This window comes from Parus major, chromosome 2 (assembly GCF_001522545.3).
Source record: "Parus major isolate Abel chromosome 2, Parus_major1.1, whole genome shotgun sequence".
Taxonomy (NCBI): Eukaryota; Metazoa; Chordata; class Aves; order Passeriformes; family Paridae; genus Parus; species Parus major.
The window spans coordinates 100,562,592-100,578,619 of record NC_031769.1 but is presented as its reverse complement, the minus strand read 5'-3'; the positions used below and the strand labels follow the sequence as shown (position 1 = coordinate 100,578,619).

Below are 16,028 nucleotides of genomic sequence, written 5' to 3'. Positions count from 1 at the left end.
CCCCGAGCCGCGGGGAGCCGCCGCCGGCGGCCCCGGAGGAGCTGCAGCGGGAGGTGGAGGAGCTGCGCTCGGAGAACGAGTACCTCAAGGTGAGCATCGTCCGCGGAGCCCGGCCTCGGCGGGGAAGGGAAGGGGGCGGCAGCGGGAGAAGCGCGGCCCCCTCCTGCCCGGGAATGTGGGGACAGCGCTTGGAAGGGGGGAAATAGATTCGCGCTGCCTGGAGTTACCTTCCGTGGGACCCCCCCGCCCCCGCTGGACCAAATGCCAAATTTTACCCGCAGGAGAGAAATAGGGGCAGGGAGAACCAGCCGTGCGCCTCGGCCCCCTCCTCCCCAGCCCCCACGAAGCGAGACCGGCTTAAGGATAGTTAAGGGAGTTAATATCGCGGCTCCCTGCAAAGCCCGGTCTGTGGGCGCTGGATGAACGTCAGTCCGATGCAACATGTACCGTGGCAGTGTTGCGTTTGGTTGACGTGGTGGTAGCTCAGCAAACCCCGACTCTTTCTAAAGCACCGCAAACGCTCCACTGGTTAGCAAGCAGGACTTCGCTTTCCAGGAACTGTTTTCCTCAGTATCACCCTTTTAGGAAAAGCTAAGGAACAGGTTCCCTCATTTGATGTGGAAAGGATGGCAGCATTAAGTGCTCTGCTTATTGTGCTACTTTATCACTGGAAAGTGGAGCCATTCACTGTAAAGTACTTATAGGACAACAAGAGCAGCAAGAATAAAAGTGTCATTGCATCCTTCAATGAACTGAAAAGTTCATCAGTATGAATCCATCCTCGGAGAAGCAGGAAAGTTAAATTCAGGCGAGCTCTGAGCTGGGTTGACCTGTGGGAACCTTTACTTGGACTTGTACTTACAATCTGATCTTTTGGCAGAGCAAAGGAGCTACATCCATAAAGATCTATAAATAAGATAAACAGATAATCCTGTAACCACAGCCACTGTTTGACTCTGCCTCTGGTGAACACAATCTTTGTTCCCTGTTATTTGGAACACTCTGTTGTCAAGCAGAATAACCATGAAAATCCATGTAAATCTAGGATCCTTACTCAAATAGGAACTGGAGTTTTGTGTATAACCTTGGGAAATAAGGGCGATAAAGATACAGGCTAGGCTCGTTAAAGGGTTTTGGCTAAGGTACAAAAAACAATATTCAGCATAGCAAAAGGATAAACAGCAGGGGTGCTGCAAGGTTCTTTGCTGGGTCTGGTGCTGCTTAGTGAACTGGAAAAAGGAACGAGCAATGATACAGCAAAATTCTCAGATGACATTAAGTTTTTCTAGCTTAAGTCAAGTCTAGCAAAGATCAGACAGAACTTAATCACAAAGTTAACCCCTGAGGAATGTATGAAAAAGGAAGGCAGAGGACGGTAAATAAATCTTTACATTCAAAATCTTAAGTATGTGGAGGGAAAAAGTATGCACTCTTCTGTTTAAGTGTGGTGCGTTAACTCGGGAGCATCATGAGAGAAGGAGAAATTTAAATCTGCAAAAATTGTTAGATTACAGTGGAAGCTGAACAGAGACAAAGAAAATCTGGCAATATTTTCAATATTTTATAGAACTGTAGCTATTACACAGGTCAGTGAGTGTATCTAAAATACTGTGGGCACTGCTGGTCATCTAGAAAAGGATAATACAAAACCAGACCAATAAAAATTATTGGCTCATAGCAAAGCTTTTATAGCATTCATTGGATGGGAAACTCGAGTGTGGTAGGGAAATGTAATAGTCTATAAAAAGACAAGCAGCACAGAGAACCTTTATCACAGGCTTATGTTTTATTTGACAGCCTAGAAGCAAGAGGAGATGTGATGAAATCAGAATTGATAATGGGTTTGCTTAAGGAGTAGCTAACTGGCACTGCCACTAGAAGTCATGAAGTTCAGGAGCATCTCCTTGCATTACAGGATTTGCACAAGTATATGAGTACTTTATACTTAAACACATTACAAAGTGTGTCAAGCTCTCTTTATACTGAAAATGATTTTTACTTTGGGAAACTGAAAAACAAAGAGTGTGTCTGAATTGTATAGGACAGACCCCTGTTACTGTGTCCCACCTGAGGAACCCTGTGATCATGGGACCTAGTTGACAATGGAAGTCTTAGGCGAATAACTTAATTCTGCTTCATTCCAACCTTTTCACCCTGTGCAATGTCTTCAAGTCTTTTACCTTGATGTCTTCATCATCTACAGCAATTGTGTCCTAATACTGTTTTTGATTCAGATTGTGACTTTGTCATGTTAAAAGTATTTCTGTGTTTATCTGGTAGGATAATACAGACTGGTTTCCTCGGTGGGCATGTCCTGGTGCTTGGAAAGCCGTGAACTAACACTATTGCCTCTTCTGGGGGAAAATGAGTGTGTTGTCTGCTTTGCTTGGCCACCTGGGTGCGTGAAGTCTTAGTTCTGCTCCTCTCTCAAAATGGTTGGAAACAGCCCAGTGGTGCAAAAATTACCAGGAGAATTCCCAAACTTCATTTGCCTTTCCTAGGAAAACCTATCAAAAAGTCTGCAATTTAAAACCACATCACTGTCTGAGTTGTTTACTTGTGGGTTTGTTCCGTGTGTTTTTTACAATGCAGTTCTCTTGGTTGGCATTGGAGTGAGCTGTGTTTCTCCAGAGGGGGCTAAGGGATAACAGGGATGCTGTCAACTGTAAATAGACAAATGATTAGATAAATCCCAGAAGAAACTGCTAATTTCCTGAGCATGGCCACAAGCCAAATTTTGTGGTTTTACTCCTCCTTATTCCTCCCTGCAGCTGGAGTGCAGCCCTAAGTGTACATAATAAAGTCTTTTTCAGGGAATTTTAACTTTCAGGTAGGAAGGTCTTTCATGTATCTTTCTTGTGTCTGGAACACAGGTTATAGAAGATACTCACATACACAGACACGCACACACACAGACTTAGTGCTAAAGATTACTGGAGATTAAAGTGTTGCCAGAAAGGAAAAAACAAAACAAAACAAATGCAATAATTTGTTTTTGTTTCTACATACTAAGTACTAGAAAGTCTCCCAGAATGCAGAGCAAGCTGCTGCTTCTGCAAACACCTCAGACTTCTTATACCATGAGCTGGATTTTAACTTGGTATCAAGTTTCCACCTTACATATTTCCAGGACTTTACTCTAGATAAGGATTTGGCTCTAGCCATAGCTAACTAGCTGCAAGGCTAAGCCTGTAGGTGAAGTGCATGAGGAGAAATGTTTACACTGAGAAGCCTCTCTTCTACTACCTTTGTGAAATTTCATCATTGATTTCAGTTTCATGTATTCCTTGCATGACCTGATTTTCAGCTACCTGTGGGGGTAGACTGTAATACTACAGCAGCATTTAAAAGATATCACTTAGTTGTTGATGTCTAAAAAGAGAAATTTTGTCATGGTGCCTGACTCTTCAGGTAACTGCTGGTAGTAGATAAAGTTTTTGTTATTGTTAGTTAGTCCTGTCAGTAGTAGCAAAATACTGCCCACACAAGTGGTTGATTTCAAGTTTAATTTAATGTGTCCAGCACATGGAGAAGTGTCATTCACTATGTGAGTCCTTGGGAAACTTGGAAAGAAGCCATTTGTGGTGTAGAGCCCTCTGAAGGGTGAGAAATCTTAAGGAAGAGGGCCCAAATTTTAGCAATTAGACGTGTTTCTTCTTTGTCTCAGGCAAACTTTAATTTAGACTGTGTTAATTAAATAAATGTGCTAGCAGAAACAGCAGCAGTGTTTTAGTCACAACACACGCCCCTTTTCTCTTTGCACCCTTCATGGCCATAATGTGAAAGCAGCCTCCTACATGAGGCATGACATTTTCTACAGCCCCTAAAATAAAACTGGTGCTTGCTGTGCTTTTCTTTACCTGGCCTTCTCTTTGTGCCTGTATTGGTACAAGTTCAGCATGCTGGAAATGCTGCTATGGTGTGGATGAGCACAGAAATATACTAGCTTGGATTTACTAGAAAACTGTCTTTTTTGTCTTGCTTTGTCTTTTTTTCTTTCTGTAAGGACCTCTCCAGGCCCCTTATTCCGCTGTGATGCATCTAAACTAGGTTCATTTTTGTTTAAAATCACAATGTGTGTCATATGAGGCTACATTGTATTTCTTTACTCACTTGAAACTGTAGCTCTTTGAGTTGTAGGCTGAGCTCAGGGGGAGCAATTCCACCGCTTCTTTTATTAACCTGCGGGGATTTGTGGATGTCGAAGGGTTTTGCAGAGCAAAAATGATGAAAAGCGATGGCACCAATTTTTTTTTCTTTTAGTGAGGGTTACCAGAGTAAAAATAGAGCTCATCGCACGTCTCTTCTTGACAATCTCTGCTTTTCCCACCTGGAGAGCGGTGGCCCCGGCGAGAAGGGAAGGTCACAAACCCCGCATGGCTGGGCTCAGCCGGAGGGAGCAGCTGCCGAGGGAGATGTCGCTGTGGGGGAAGAATAGCGAGCCCATGTGCCCTGTTAGCTCCAGCTGAGCCCCTGTCAGCCCCTACCCTGCCTGGAGGGGACGAGCTGTGTGACACACCAGGCAATAGTTTGCTGGGTTGACCCTCAAGAAACTCTATGGATGTTGCCACTGATGAGTGTTCGAACAGCTTCACAAACCCCAGCCGAGGATTATGTGCTGAAACAATACTGTAGCTAATGCTTGAGTGAGGCAGGAAAGCTGCCAGATGCTGCTCTTGCTCTCAGATCCTGCAAAGTTAAACCAGCCCTCAAGTCAACAGGTGCTCACGGTCCTATGACTTTTCAGTTCACATCTTGGTTTGTGCACAGGCTTCAGATCACGCTGGATTGGTGCATGACTTGTAAAATATCTGATTTGAGAGCTAAGGAATAACATCAGGGGCCCAGGGGCTTCGGGTTCATTAACATATTTCGCAAGAGGCAAAAATAATGGTTGTTGCTTTTTTCCCAATCAAAGCCTTTCAGAGCATATTTATCCCTGCTGCAGTTCTGCTGTGAAGTGCTATGGGGGATGTGTTTATTCCTTAGCAGCAGCAGCAGCATCTCCTACATATAGACATTTTGAGATATTTAAAACATGAAAACAGAGCTTATGTAAAATCACAGTTCATGAATCTTAGATTTATCAAGGACTTTCTAGAAGCTCTGGATTTGCCAGTGCAATAGTAGCTACGCACTCTAACTTCCACTCTTCTTCCCTTCCCCACTCTCCCCTCATTTGACTAAATGTATATTAAATAACTTTCTTTAGAAAATAGTACTGACAAAATCTATAAATATGACTTTTGGGTAGATTAATAAACATATCCTTTACATAGACATTTGAATTTCCTCCTTAATTTGCATTTTCTTAAATACTATACAAAATACTGATTTTGTGTGTTTTTGTCTTCCTAGTTTGTAAGTATTTTCAACTTAATATATGACTTCTGGACACTGGTGGGTTCTAATTCGCTGGAGCCTAAAGACTTTGCCAGTGTGTTTAACTGTATTCATGGAGTAATGAGTTCAGTATCCATGTATCTTTTATGCTGGTTTTTTGCATGTCATTTCTCCCTAATAATAATTTTCAATTTTTCTGTGACTCATGGTTGCGTTCCACTATTTAGTCTCTATTCAGGCTCTGAGATAGGAGCTTTTTTATTTCAGGCAGTAATTCATCTCAGTGAAGGTAGATCAGCAGGCTGACCTAAATGCAAGTAGTGCAGATGACCCTTTCTCTGTATTTACACGTGGTTTAGTCATCTTGCTTTGGACTGCATTTACTCTGACCCCTTGAACAGAACATCCTCATCATGCATAGGTCTTAAAGCTGTCCAGAGGACTCGAGTAAGGGAGCATATTTGATGCACACTGGGAGTGCAGGTCTCTTGTTTTATTTTGGAAGGAATCCGTTTCTTGCATGCTATGTGGACAGAATGAGTGTGCAGTTGGTGGAGATGATTGGAAAATTTATTTTCAAATGTTGTTACAGATCATAACCAGACTGGCTGGGTAGACAGAGCCCATAATTTATGCAAGTATTCCTGGTCATTTCAGTGGGAGTGACTCAGATGAGTATGGGTTACTCAGTGTAATAGCTGCATGGCCTGAACTTTTCTTTCTTGCTCTCTCTCTTTTTTTTTTCTTTTTTTTTAAAGAATCATAAACAAGGCATATTCCTGTAATTTGTTCTTAATTATACTTCATTATAATTAAATCAATAATAAACAAGCATGACATCAGTAAAGGTATTAATAAAATAATGGCTTCTCTTCTGACAGGCAAGTGTTCAATTTGCACAGTACAGACAGAAAATGACCTATCAGTATGTATTTGGGCTACTCAGTGATGGAAATTGCACACAAGGCTTTCCCCTTCTCAGCCAGTTCACCTTGGCTTGGCACACTGACAGGCAAACAGGGAATCCTAGTTCTGTTGCTTTTGTGCTGCAGTCTCGGGGACTCCTGCAAACAGAGCGGCTGTTTGCGTGTGGCCCTGTGTCCTTACAGCCACCCTGTGACTCTCAGATGGGTAGCTCCTGTTAGACCCCACATAGATGGCCTTTAGGAAGTCATTTGGGCCAAGAGAAACCATAAGCTGAAGGACTCAGGAGCTAGTGCAACTTGGATTTCTACTGCAAATTTGGAAAGAGCTGCCAGTTAGAAAATACAATTCCATTCTTTTCTTTTCTTTTTTTTTTTTTTTTCTTTTCCTGATGACCAGAGTGACACATAGGGAAAGAAAAGAGTTTTGCTTTTCCTAAACAATATTTCTTCTTGCCTCGTGCTGTTCTCACTGAAAGTAATAGCATAATTACCATTAAATTAAAAGGGATCAAGAGGAGGCTTTCATCCCCTTTAGGAATGCACAGCAAAGTGAAGCTTCTGATGCCAGCACTTAACCTCCCAATTTCAATTGCCACTTTGGGGTGCTGGAGCAGGTCCTCCCTGTTTAAGGAAGGGAGCAGCTCTCCATTTTTAGATGAACAAAGAGGGATGGCTGCTTTCTTGCCTGTTTGTTTTAATTACTTTTAAGTGCCTATTCTGTTCTCTTTCTTCAGTTTTACAATATTAAAGTCTACAGTATGAAGCTCAATACCTCCTGAGAGAAAGAGCTTTAATTCTAACTCACAATAACAAGAGTAGTAAGAACAATATATTTTAATTAAGTCAAGGGTTTGACTTATCTCTTATTTCCATCTGCCTTGCAGTCAGAGCATCCCTTTTTTGCAAACCACCACGCTGGGAATTTTGGCTTTGCTGCATTTACCTGTGATTTCACAAACAATTGACATGTTTTCCTTCAAAGCACTAGTTTGCCAGTTTAGTAAGTAGGACCATCATGGTTTCAGCTGTAATGTCCCCTTCTGTGGGTCTTCAACTTAGTTTCCTTAAATTTCTGTGCACAGATCACTTTAGAAGAGGATTTTAAGCCGTTCTGATTTTCCAGGTGCAGTTGCAATTGTTCTGACTTAGGATCTGTTCCCATACAATTTCAGTGTCCACAGCAGAATCACAAGTACTTGCAGAGGAGAATAAGCTGTTAAGAATACCCTTGTCACTGGCCTTGTGGGCTGTATCAAAAGCAAGATTGTGTCTTTATTGTGACTAAACTGTAATGGTTTAGTTAAAGGTTATCCCAGTATCTATAATTCTGTGCTGACTGACATACAAAATCTGAGCCAGATTTTCCAGAGGTGACATGTTCCTCTCTATATATTTATTATATAAAAAAAGGACTTCATATTGCTGTTCAAAAGGATTTAATCTGTCTGATTTAATCTGTTTCTTTTCCTCTCTGGGCTGGACATACTACATAGGCTCAAGCCCCAAGCACTGCAGCAATACAGCAGAAAATGGGCTGAGGCTACATCCAGCCTGTACAGTGAGGTTTCTGCTCCTTATACAGTCAAAACTGTTTGTGGCCTCATGTTGCCTTGTTTTAATGCTCATCCAAAGGCTGCTGTATCTCTAAATACAAGAAGCCAGGACACAATTTGATTTCTGTGTGAAATTTTTGGGAGTAGAAAAGAAATTAATTGTGGAAAAGAAAGTTCAGCCAAAAAAATATCTGAGAGGAGAATTGTGTGAGATTTTAAAGTACAGCTTCCTTCATGCTATTTTAAATTTTAATTTATCTGCGAAATTAAACTAGAGAAAACCAGACTTTGTATTTATAACCAAAACTAGAGGCAAGCATAGCACAAAAAAAAAACCCCAAAACAAAAAACAACAAAAAACCCAAACAAAAAACCACCACCACCAAAAAAACACCAAAAACAAACAAACAAACAAACAAATCAATCAATCAAACAAAATAAAACCCCACAAAGTTGTAGTTGTGCTGATAAGGGAGATTGAGAAAACTTTGGTTTACCTGGAGGTTGAAAACAGTCCTGTCTCCTGAAACATGGCTCATGCCAGTGCTTGCAGCTCTCTGAGGAACTTTTTTGGTGTGAAGAAAGACATTGGGTTCAAGTCTCCAACAGAGACAGAGTGACTCTTCCATCTGGGAGAACTCCCTTGCCCACAGATGAGATGTGGAAATATTCAGTTTTCAATGGGATGAGTGTTTCAGGGATTGGGTTGTTTAAAATTTTGTGAGTTTCACTTTCCAAATTTGGTTGCAATAAATGCTTTGAAATCAAAAATTGTTTATTATTTGTCTTTAGAAACCAATCAAATTTACTACCAACAAAACTTGACAAAGATAAGAAGGAAGTTTAAGAGATGAGCAATGACCTTATAATTGCAGGCTACTTTATACATGAAAGCTGTTACTTAGTTCTTAAATCTAAATATCAGATTATAAACCAGATCCCATTAATTCGTTGATGGTAGTTGTTTTTATTTATTATGAATTTGTGTTTCAAAATTTTAATTTACAACCAAATTACTAATCTAACATTAGCATTCTGAAGATGACATTAAAAAGTTAGTTGAACTTAAAACTAGTTGTGGTAAATTCAATACCTAAGTCTGCAGACAAACCTTGAGAAATAACTCTGGTCCTTTTCATTCCATGGGGCTGTGTTAGCTCTGACTGGTAAAGACTCTACTTTTGGTATGAGTAACTTAACCAAAATACCTCGTTAATAAACTGATAATGCACAAGTGTACTCCTTTTCTTAGGTTCAAAAGCCACTACTACTCTCTAATCAGTTTCTAAAACCTTGACATTTTCTTCTGCATCTCTTATCTTTGCTGTGTAAACTTTTACTGTACCACTTGAAAGTGTCTATAAATGTGAAGCAGTGGTAAGTGTGTACACAGAAAATAAAAGCAGTCTCATTCCCCATCTAATCAAGCATGCATTGCTGTGTTTTTCTTTTTTAAGAATACACATCATCTATCAAAACTTCACCAGTGCGTTGGCTGTAAACTGCCCAGAGTACTTGGCTGTGTCTTGAGGAGGAGTAGATAGAGCCTGGACCCTCAATTGTTTTGAAATAATCCTAATGGGTTTGGTCTGCAGAGCTCATTTGCTTCCTTGAAGTCAGATGTTTGTGCTTAATTAATGTATTTGGAACTTCTGAGGATGTTATTGCTGCAAGGGTAACCTCGATGACTGTGCTTACACTATTCCTTTTCAGCGTATGATGTGAGCACAATCCAGTTCACTGCAGAGTAACCCTTGAGTTTATCCGTCCACACAAATATCCTGCTCCTGCACCTGTCCCAGAGACACTGTGGGACAGGATGCTCCTGCAGCAGAAATCTGAATATACTGAGAATGTTCAGTGACACAGTGGGCTCGTGAGAAAACTCCTCTGTCTTTTCAGAGCATCTGGGGAGAACAGTGTAGGGCCCTGGGTGGGCTGTACTGCTGGAGCAAAGCCTCACTGGTGAGCCCAGAGCTGTAATTTTGGAAATAACAGGCCTTGTGTGTACCCAAAATTTATGCTGACTCAACTAATTAAAATTAAACCATAGCTGTATAAATCCTGGAGTTTTTATACATGGATGGGATTTTGGTAAGAACAATGCTGTAATTCTAACATAACTGACAAGGCTAAAGAACCCATCTGCCCATCTTCCTTCGGTCAGGACTGTGCTCAGGGACAAGATCTGCCCTGCATTTGTTTCCAAAGCTCCAATGGAGCAGATGAATATGTCAGTCTGGTTATGCCATGGGAAGGGGAATGGTTGAGAGGACTGCCAGGAGACTGTGGGCAGGTGTGTTCATGCAGGGACTGGACAGGGATGGTTCAGCCAGGGGCAGGGGCAGCTTTGTCAAGGGTACTGACTTCATAGCAGTGCCTTCTCCACCTGAGACAAGTGTGAAATATTCTCTGGTATTTCAGGTATTTTGAAATGCCCTTGATATTTCAAGTGTGAAATAATTTCCAGCCATCCTTGGTACTCCAAGAGTTATTTACAGACCTGAAGTGAGGTCACAGTGCAGCTAGCCCCAGTACAAATTCTCCTGGATTCTTATTTAAGCGAAGTTTTCCACAGAAAATCTGATCTTTATAATATCAAATACAATTTTAAAGAAACCAATTAAAAAATTAATAGTTCATTTCAAATATTCTCCTCTTGCATCTTTTTCTTGATTCTTTCCCCCTCAGCTTTGTTCCGTTTGTAGAATCATATGTTCTTCTCTCATGCAGTAGTTTAATACCTTGTACCCCTCTGCCTGGAAGACCTTTCTAGCTTGGAGCTTTAGTCATCCACGTATTAAACAAATGGCAGTGATAGAGCTTATCCTGTTCAGCTGTAAATCTGTAATCTGACTTTAGAGAGCAAGTGCCGCTCATGATACAATGTAGAACTGGGACAGTTCATGATGCCCAGAAAAGAACAAGCAGGTTGTTCCCATGGGCACAGGTTTTGTTTTTTTCCTGTGGCCCTGTTATTGAGATGAGTGTACACACAACAAAACCCCACTTTCTCCTGCACACAATCCACGTGTCATTAAGCCTGTGCACAGTATTAGGATAGGATGGTACAGCATTTCCATATGGAGCAGTTCAGTATTTTGTGTAAAGCACTTTTTTTTTTTCCTGAAAGGAAGTGTTGGTTGTTAAAAAGGCACACCACACAGAGATGTTGAGGCACTTAAGTAGGTTTGCTGTACTCTAAGTAAAGGAAGGAATCAGTTCAAATAGTGGTATTGTGTAGTTTTAATTTTAATCTGAGATGGTAAAATGAAGGTTACCAGTTTCAGGAGACATGAGCATCTGGTTTGTTTTTAATTATTAAAGCAGTTGAAAGAAGTATTCATTAATTTAGTTCAGCATAGTTACTCAATGTTGGGTTAAAACTTCTGTTCCTGTGACTTCTGGAGCTGCGTGCTGCAATCTGTATCATTTCATTGATGTGGTATCCTAGCGAGCATGTTTCCTATTTTGCTCCCATGGGTGAGATTTAGAGGTATGATGGAGCACTGTTTTGCCTTCTCACAGGATGAGCTGGATGAACTTCGGGCTGAAATGGAAGAAATGCGTGACAGCTATTTAGAGGAAGATGTTTACCAGCTGCAGGAGCTCCGGCGAGAGCTGGACCGGGCAAACAAGAATTGCCGCATTCTGCAATATCGTCTCAGGAAAGCAGAACAGAAAAGCTTGAAAGTTGCACAAACAGGCCATGTGGATGGAGAGCTCATTAGGAGCCTGGAACAAGATTTAAAGGTGGGTTGAGAGATTCGTATTCAGAGTAAAAGAGAGCAGACTGTGATGTGGCTCTCTGCAATGGAAGTGAGGGTGACACATGAAACAAGCATTAGTTCTCCAAACGTCACGACCAATTTCCTTCTGCTGTGGTGGAGAACAAATATTCAGCTCATCACCATAAAAAGATGTGTCAGTGAGTAAAAAAACATGTGTTCAGATTCAAAATGAAAGAAATACAGTCAAGTTACATTTCTGCATTTGAAAGATTTAAAGTGTCTTGTTTTACTGGTTTTACTGAAAACCTTAACTTTGCAATACTGTATAAACAAAACCAGATATGATTTTTCCAGTTCATGCTGTTTCTTTCCTTTCTTGCTTATGCCAAGTAACTGGGAAAAAATAGTCTAAGTTGCATTTCTTAGTGTCTAGTGAGTTACTTGTAACAGGAACAGACTGTTATAATATTTTTGCAGGGCAGATAGAGAATAAAAATGCTCTTTCCCTACAAACACAAATACCTGTAAAAATAATATTCATACTGAAACAGTTTTTGTATCTTTCAGAAATGCTTCCATCAAGACATAGATTTATATAGGCATATAGACATATAGATAGATAGATAGATAGATAGATAGATAGATAGATAGATAGATATAGACATATAGATTTATATATAGACATTATATAGACATGATGTTTATCTAGCTTTACTCATCGTTCTTGATATTGCTATCTTGTAGCTGTTTTTAAAATATCTTCTGTAGAGAGGGACTGCTTGAAACTAGAATTATTAAATATATTGTACTTAAAAATGCAAAACATAAAACCTTCTAAAACCAGAATGATTTGTTGTCAGCAGTGGAAATGAGAGTAACATATCAAGTCATCAAACCTTTTAAAATGTCAGATCTAATTTTCCTTTTATGATGGAAACCAAATAATAACCTTATAACAATAGCAATAGTACATTACTCAGTAAAAATCTTGTACCTAGATTTCAGTGAAAGAGATATTGAGTGGTTTTAGCTAGTTGGCTTTGGTTTTACTGACTTCTTGTAATTCCATAATTCCTCATGTTGTATGATGTATCACCTTTACAAATGTTTTTGTAGTAAATATCTATTCTTGTTAGGCTGTACTCAGAAAACCTAAGCTAGCATATATTTCTGTGCTTTCATATCAGTCTTGCCTAGTTGTGATTGCTGCTAGAGCAGCAAGTTTGTGTGGCTGTGACTGCTGCACACGTTGCTTTGATCGATGGCCCATCAGCTTTACAGCACAATTCCTTGTCTTTGGCTTTATCTTTGTGATGTGCTGGGACTTTGATGGGCAGCTTTGGTGTCTGCTTTTTTCCTCCTGCTGCTCATGACATTGCCTTAGCATAATGTGGAGAGGGAGCTGGAGATGGGTAATCAAATATATTTTCGTTCTGAATTTCTTTATTAGAAATGAATATTCATTTTGGTACTTGGAAGGCTTGGAGTGTTCCATCAACAGTGTCATAATTGAATTAAAAATCTCTTGGCTGTCTAGGGCTGTAATATGCTTTTTACTGTAGGAGACATACTGTAATTTTTGCTCCTTATGGATGATCTTCATGCATTTGTGCTCTTTTAACCAGGTAGCCAAAGATGTTTCTGTCAGACTGCACCATGAGCTGGAGAGTGTGGAGGAGAAGCGAGTTAAAGCAGAAGATGAAAATGAAGTCCTTCGGCAGCAAATCATTGAGGTGGAAGTATCCAAGCAGACACTGCAAAATGAGCTGGACAAGTTAAAAGAGGTAAGCAGAAAAGCCATGCAGAGCACCACTGCTGGGTTAGAATGGAAATTTGGCACACAGGTGTTTTAGACTAATTCTTGTATTAAATGCTTGCTGATCTTGCTTGTACAATTGCCCCAAAGGTCTCCTTTGTTATGTGTCCCAGATACATCATCGGTAATTTAGAATCAATAGAGATGTAGATGAGTGATGCTCCACTTTTTGTCTGGGGCTTCTGTCCCATTTTAAACTGCTTAAAAACTCTCTTCCTGCTGGAGCAAAACTCTTTCTGATTTGACTCCAGCTAGCTCTGGCTGTTCTTTACACAGACTGGGACTTCCACCTACTTTAAAGTCAAATGAGGTGTGCATGACTTGTCTCTGAGAGCAGGGTTCAGATAGGCAAGCCGCTGTTTTGGCTGGTGCTGCTCAGTGGTGGCAGTGGAGCCATCAGCATGAGCTGGGCAGCCAGAATGTGGTCTGTAATGTATAAATAACATTACTCTTCAGGCACAGAATCACTGTCTCTTGAGAAAAGGGATCATTTCAACTGGTGCTGACACACAGTCATACTGGTTGAAGTGATGATCCTTGGAAGCAAGTGAGCTGAGGAGTAGGGGAGCATAAAGGAAAGCCAAATACTAAGCACAGCTCTTTGCTGGAGCCTACATCCCAATCTGTAGCGGTATTTCTGTTCTTTTAACAGTACAGCAGATTGGCAGCTCACAGCCCCTGCTCTGTTTTAAACCAGATTGAGATAGAGCATTTAAACGTAATGAGGTAAGGCATTTATCCTCTGAGCCCTGGTCAGATTTAGAGAGCTGGTGCAATTATGTGTTATTTTAATCTTTCCAACATTACTTGTGAGTCAACTGGCACAAAGCCTGGCTCAGTTTTATAAGGACAGTCCCTATTTAATTTCTCTGTGCGTTAGAATGATGAGTAGTCCAGTGCAGGAGTTTTGGAGTGTTTGTGCCTCACAGAACAGATCATAAGCTGGTGTACATATCAGTGGTGCTTAGATTACCTGTGAACCTGACACAAAAGATAAAGTGTGCATGATGTTTTTAGCTACTCTTCTCCTTTCTCAATGTTGTGAATGCTGTGTTAAGTGGACATGATACCATGTTACAGGGTCTGCAGTCTCTGCTCTGTACAAAAATGCCATCTCATCCACACTACCGAATTAATGCTTGCTGTTGTTTAACATGCAGGTCCACCAGGTACTGCTTGATGGTCTTGGGGTTCAAGCAGAAACTAAACTGTGGGGGAGAGGTGAGGGAAAATGTGGTCTAGCAGTGCTGAAGACACAAGCTAGCTCCAACCAGGCTGCATTTATTACCTTGCTGCTTAGGTTGCTGCAGCCTAGCTGTGCTTGGAAGCACTGCTAAGTCAGCTGTCTCTCTGCTGGACTGCAAGATGAAGTGAATGCACCCTTACTTTGTAAACATTCCTTGCCCCGTAAGAGACAAAAGCTGGAGGGGAGCTAGGGAAAGGGAGAGATAGCAGGTAGGATGATGGGATGTATTCATGCTGATCTGGAGATAAAGCAGGGCGTGAGAGGGATCATGAGATGCAGCAGTAGTAGTAGTAGTAGTAGTAGAGATTGTCTGGTTTCACATGCCATGAATTGTGGTTTCTCTGGCAGTCACAATTTCACAAGGTCACAGGAGGTGAGAAGATGAGGTTGGAGTCTTTGGCAGGTCACACAAGGAGAGATGAACCAAAGGCTAGAGAAACACAGCTATGCATGTGTCAGATAAGTGTATGGTTGCAATGTTGTTGACATTGCTAAAAAAAAATTATTCTTCACTCAAGATGTGTTCAAATAACTACCAGAAGCAGTGCCTCCTTAGGAACATTTAATGAGTGCAAGGAATGTAGTATAGATGTGCCAGTGGGAAAGCTGGTGCTTTATATATAGGGACAAAAGTGACCCCAAAGCCATGTAGCTTCTTCCCAGTCCACCCTGACTCTGCATCTTGTCTATCTAGGGGCTGAGAGTTAGAAGGAGCCTTTTCCTATCCAGTCCTGGAGCGTTGCCTGAGATCCAGTTAGACAGTATTCACTCTCTGATATAGCTTACTGCAACCATATGCTCATTCTCTGTATTATCCTTGACTATTCTCTGTCACTGGATCAACAGAAAGGTTTCCTCATATCTGTGTTCCTATTTATCGCTTAATTCAGTGCTAGCTTCTGCTTTGGTGCGCCGTACAATTCCCTTGGGTCCCGTTTCCCACTGCAGTAGATGGCATATATGTTGATTATCTTTAATGTATTTTGCATGCTGAAATACCTTTAGGAACTGTACATATCTCTGAAAACACTCTTTCTTTAAAGCCACCTTTTATCATAATCTTTCAAAGAATTTCTAACATTTATCATGTTTAGTGCTGTTATATATTTTTTACACCAATACCTGTTTTGATCTCCTATGATATTTTCAACAGGACTTCTTGGGTATATAGGCTTGTTCTATCTAAATAAAATTTTTATTTAATTAAGAAACAAGCCTTACAGTTTTAACTGGGAAATTATATTTTGTCTCCTACTGAGCATGTAATTTCAACTTGTTGTATTAAGCGCATATGAGAGAGATTTTCCTTTCTTGTCACTAAATAATATTTCTGTGTGTCTTACTGTGAAAATAATCTCTCCTCTCCTCTCCTCTCCTCTCCTCTCCTCTCCTCTCCTCTCCTCTCCTCTCCTC

General features: G+C 40.7%; 1 protein-coding gene across 1 annotated transcript; it reads left to right on the top strand.

The window, feature by feature from the left end:
• The first annotated feature begins 6 nt into the window (after positions 1-6).
• Positions 7-15,967, top strand: LOC107200071 (microtubule cross-linking factor 1-like). The gene is made up of 3 exons (XM_015618040.3): positions 7-89; positions 11,351-11,575; positions 13,179-15,967. Exons 2-3 carry the CDS (start codon positions 11,378-11,380, stop codon positions 13,404-13,406), a joined length of 426 nt encoding a protein of 141 aa, XP_015473526.1. The 5' UTR covers positions 7-89; positions 11,351-11,377; the 3' UTR covers positions 13,407-15,967.
• Positions 15,968-16,028: the final 61 nt, after the last annotated feature.

What these genes read in the sequence shown, in the direction of transcription:
- LOC107200071 (XM_015618040.3), top strand. Translation starts at nt 11,378, where the DNA reads ATGGAAGAAATGCGTGACAGCTATTTAGAGGAAGATGTTTACCAGCTG. An exon ending in GCCTGGAACAAGATTTAAAG is followed by an intron (nt 11,576 to 13,178) that starts GTGGGTTGAGAG and finishes TCTTTTAACCAG; the next exon opens with GTAGCCAAAGATGTTTCTGT.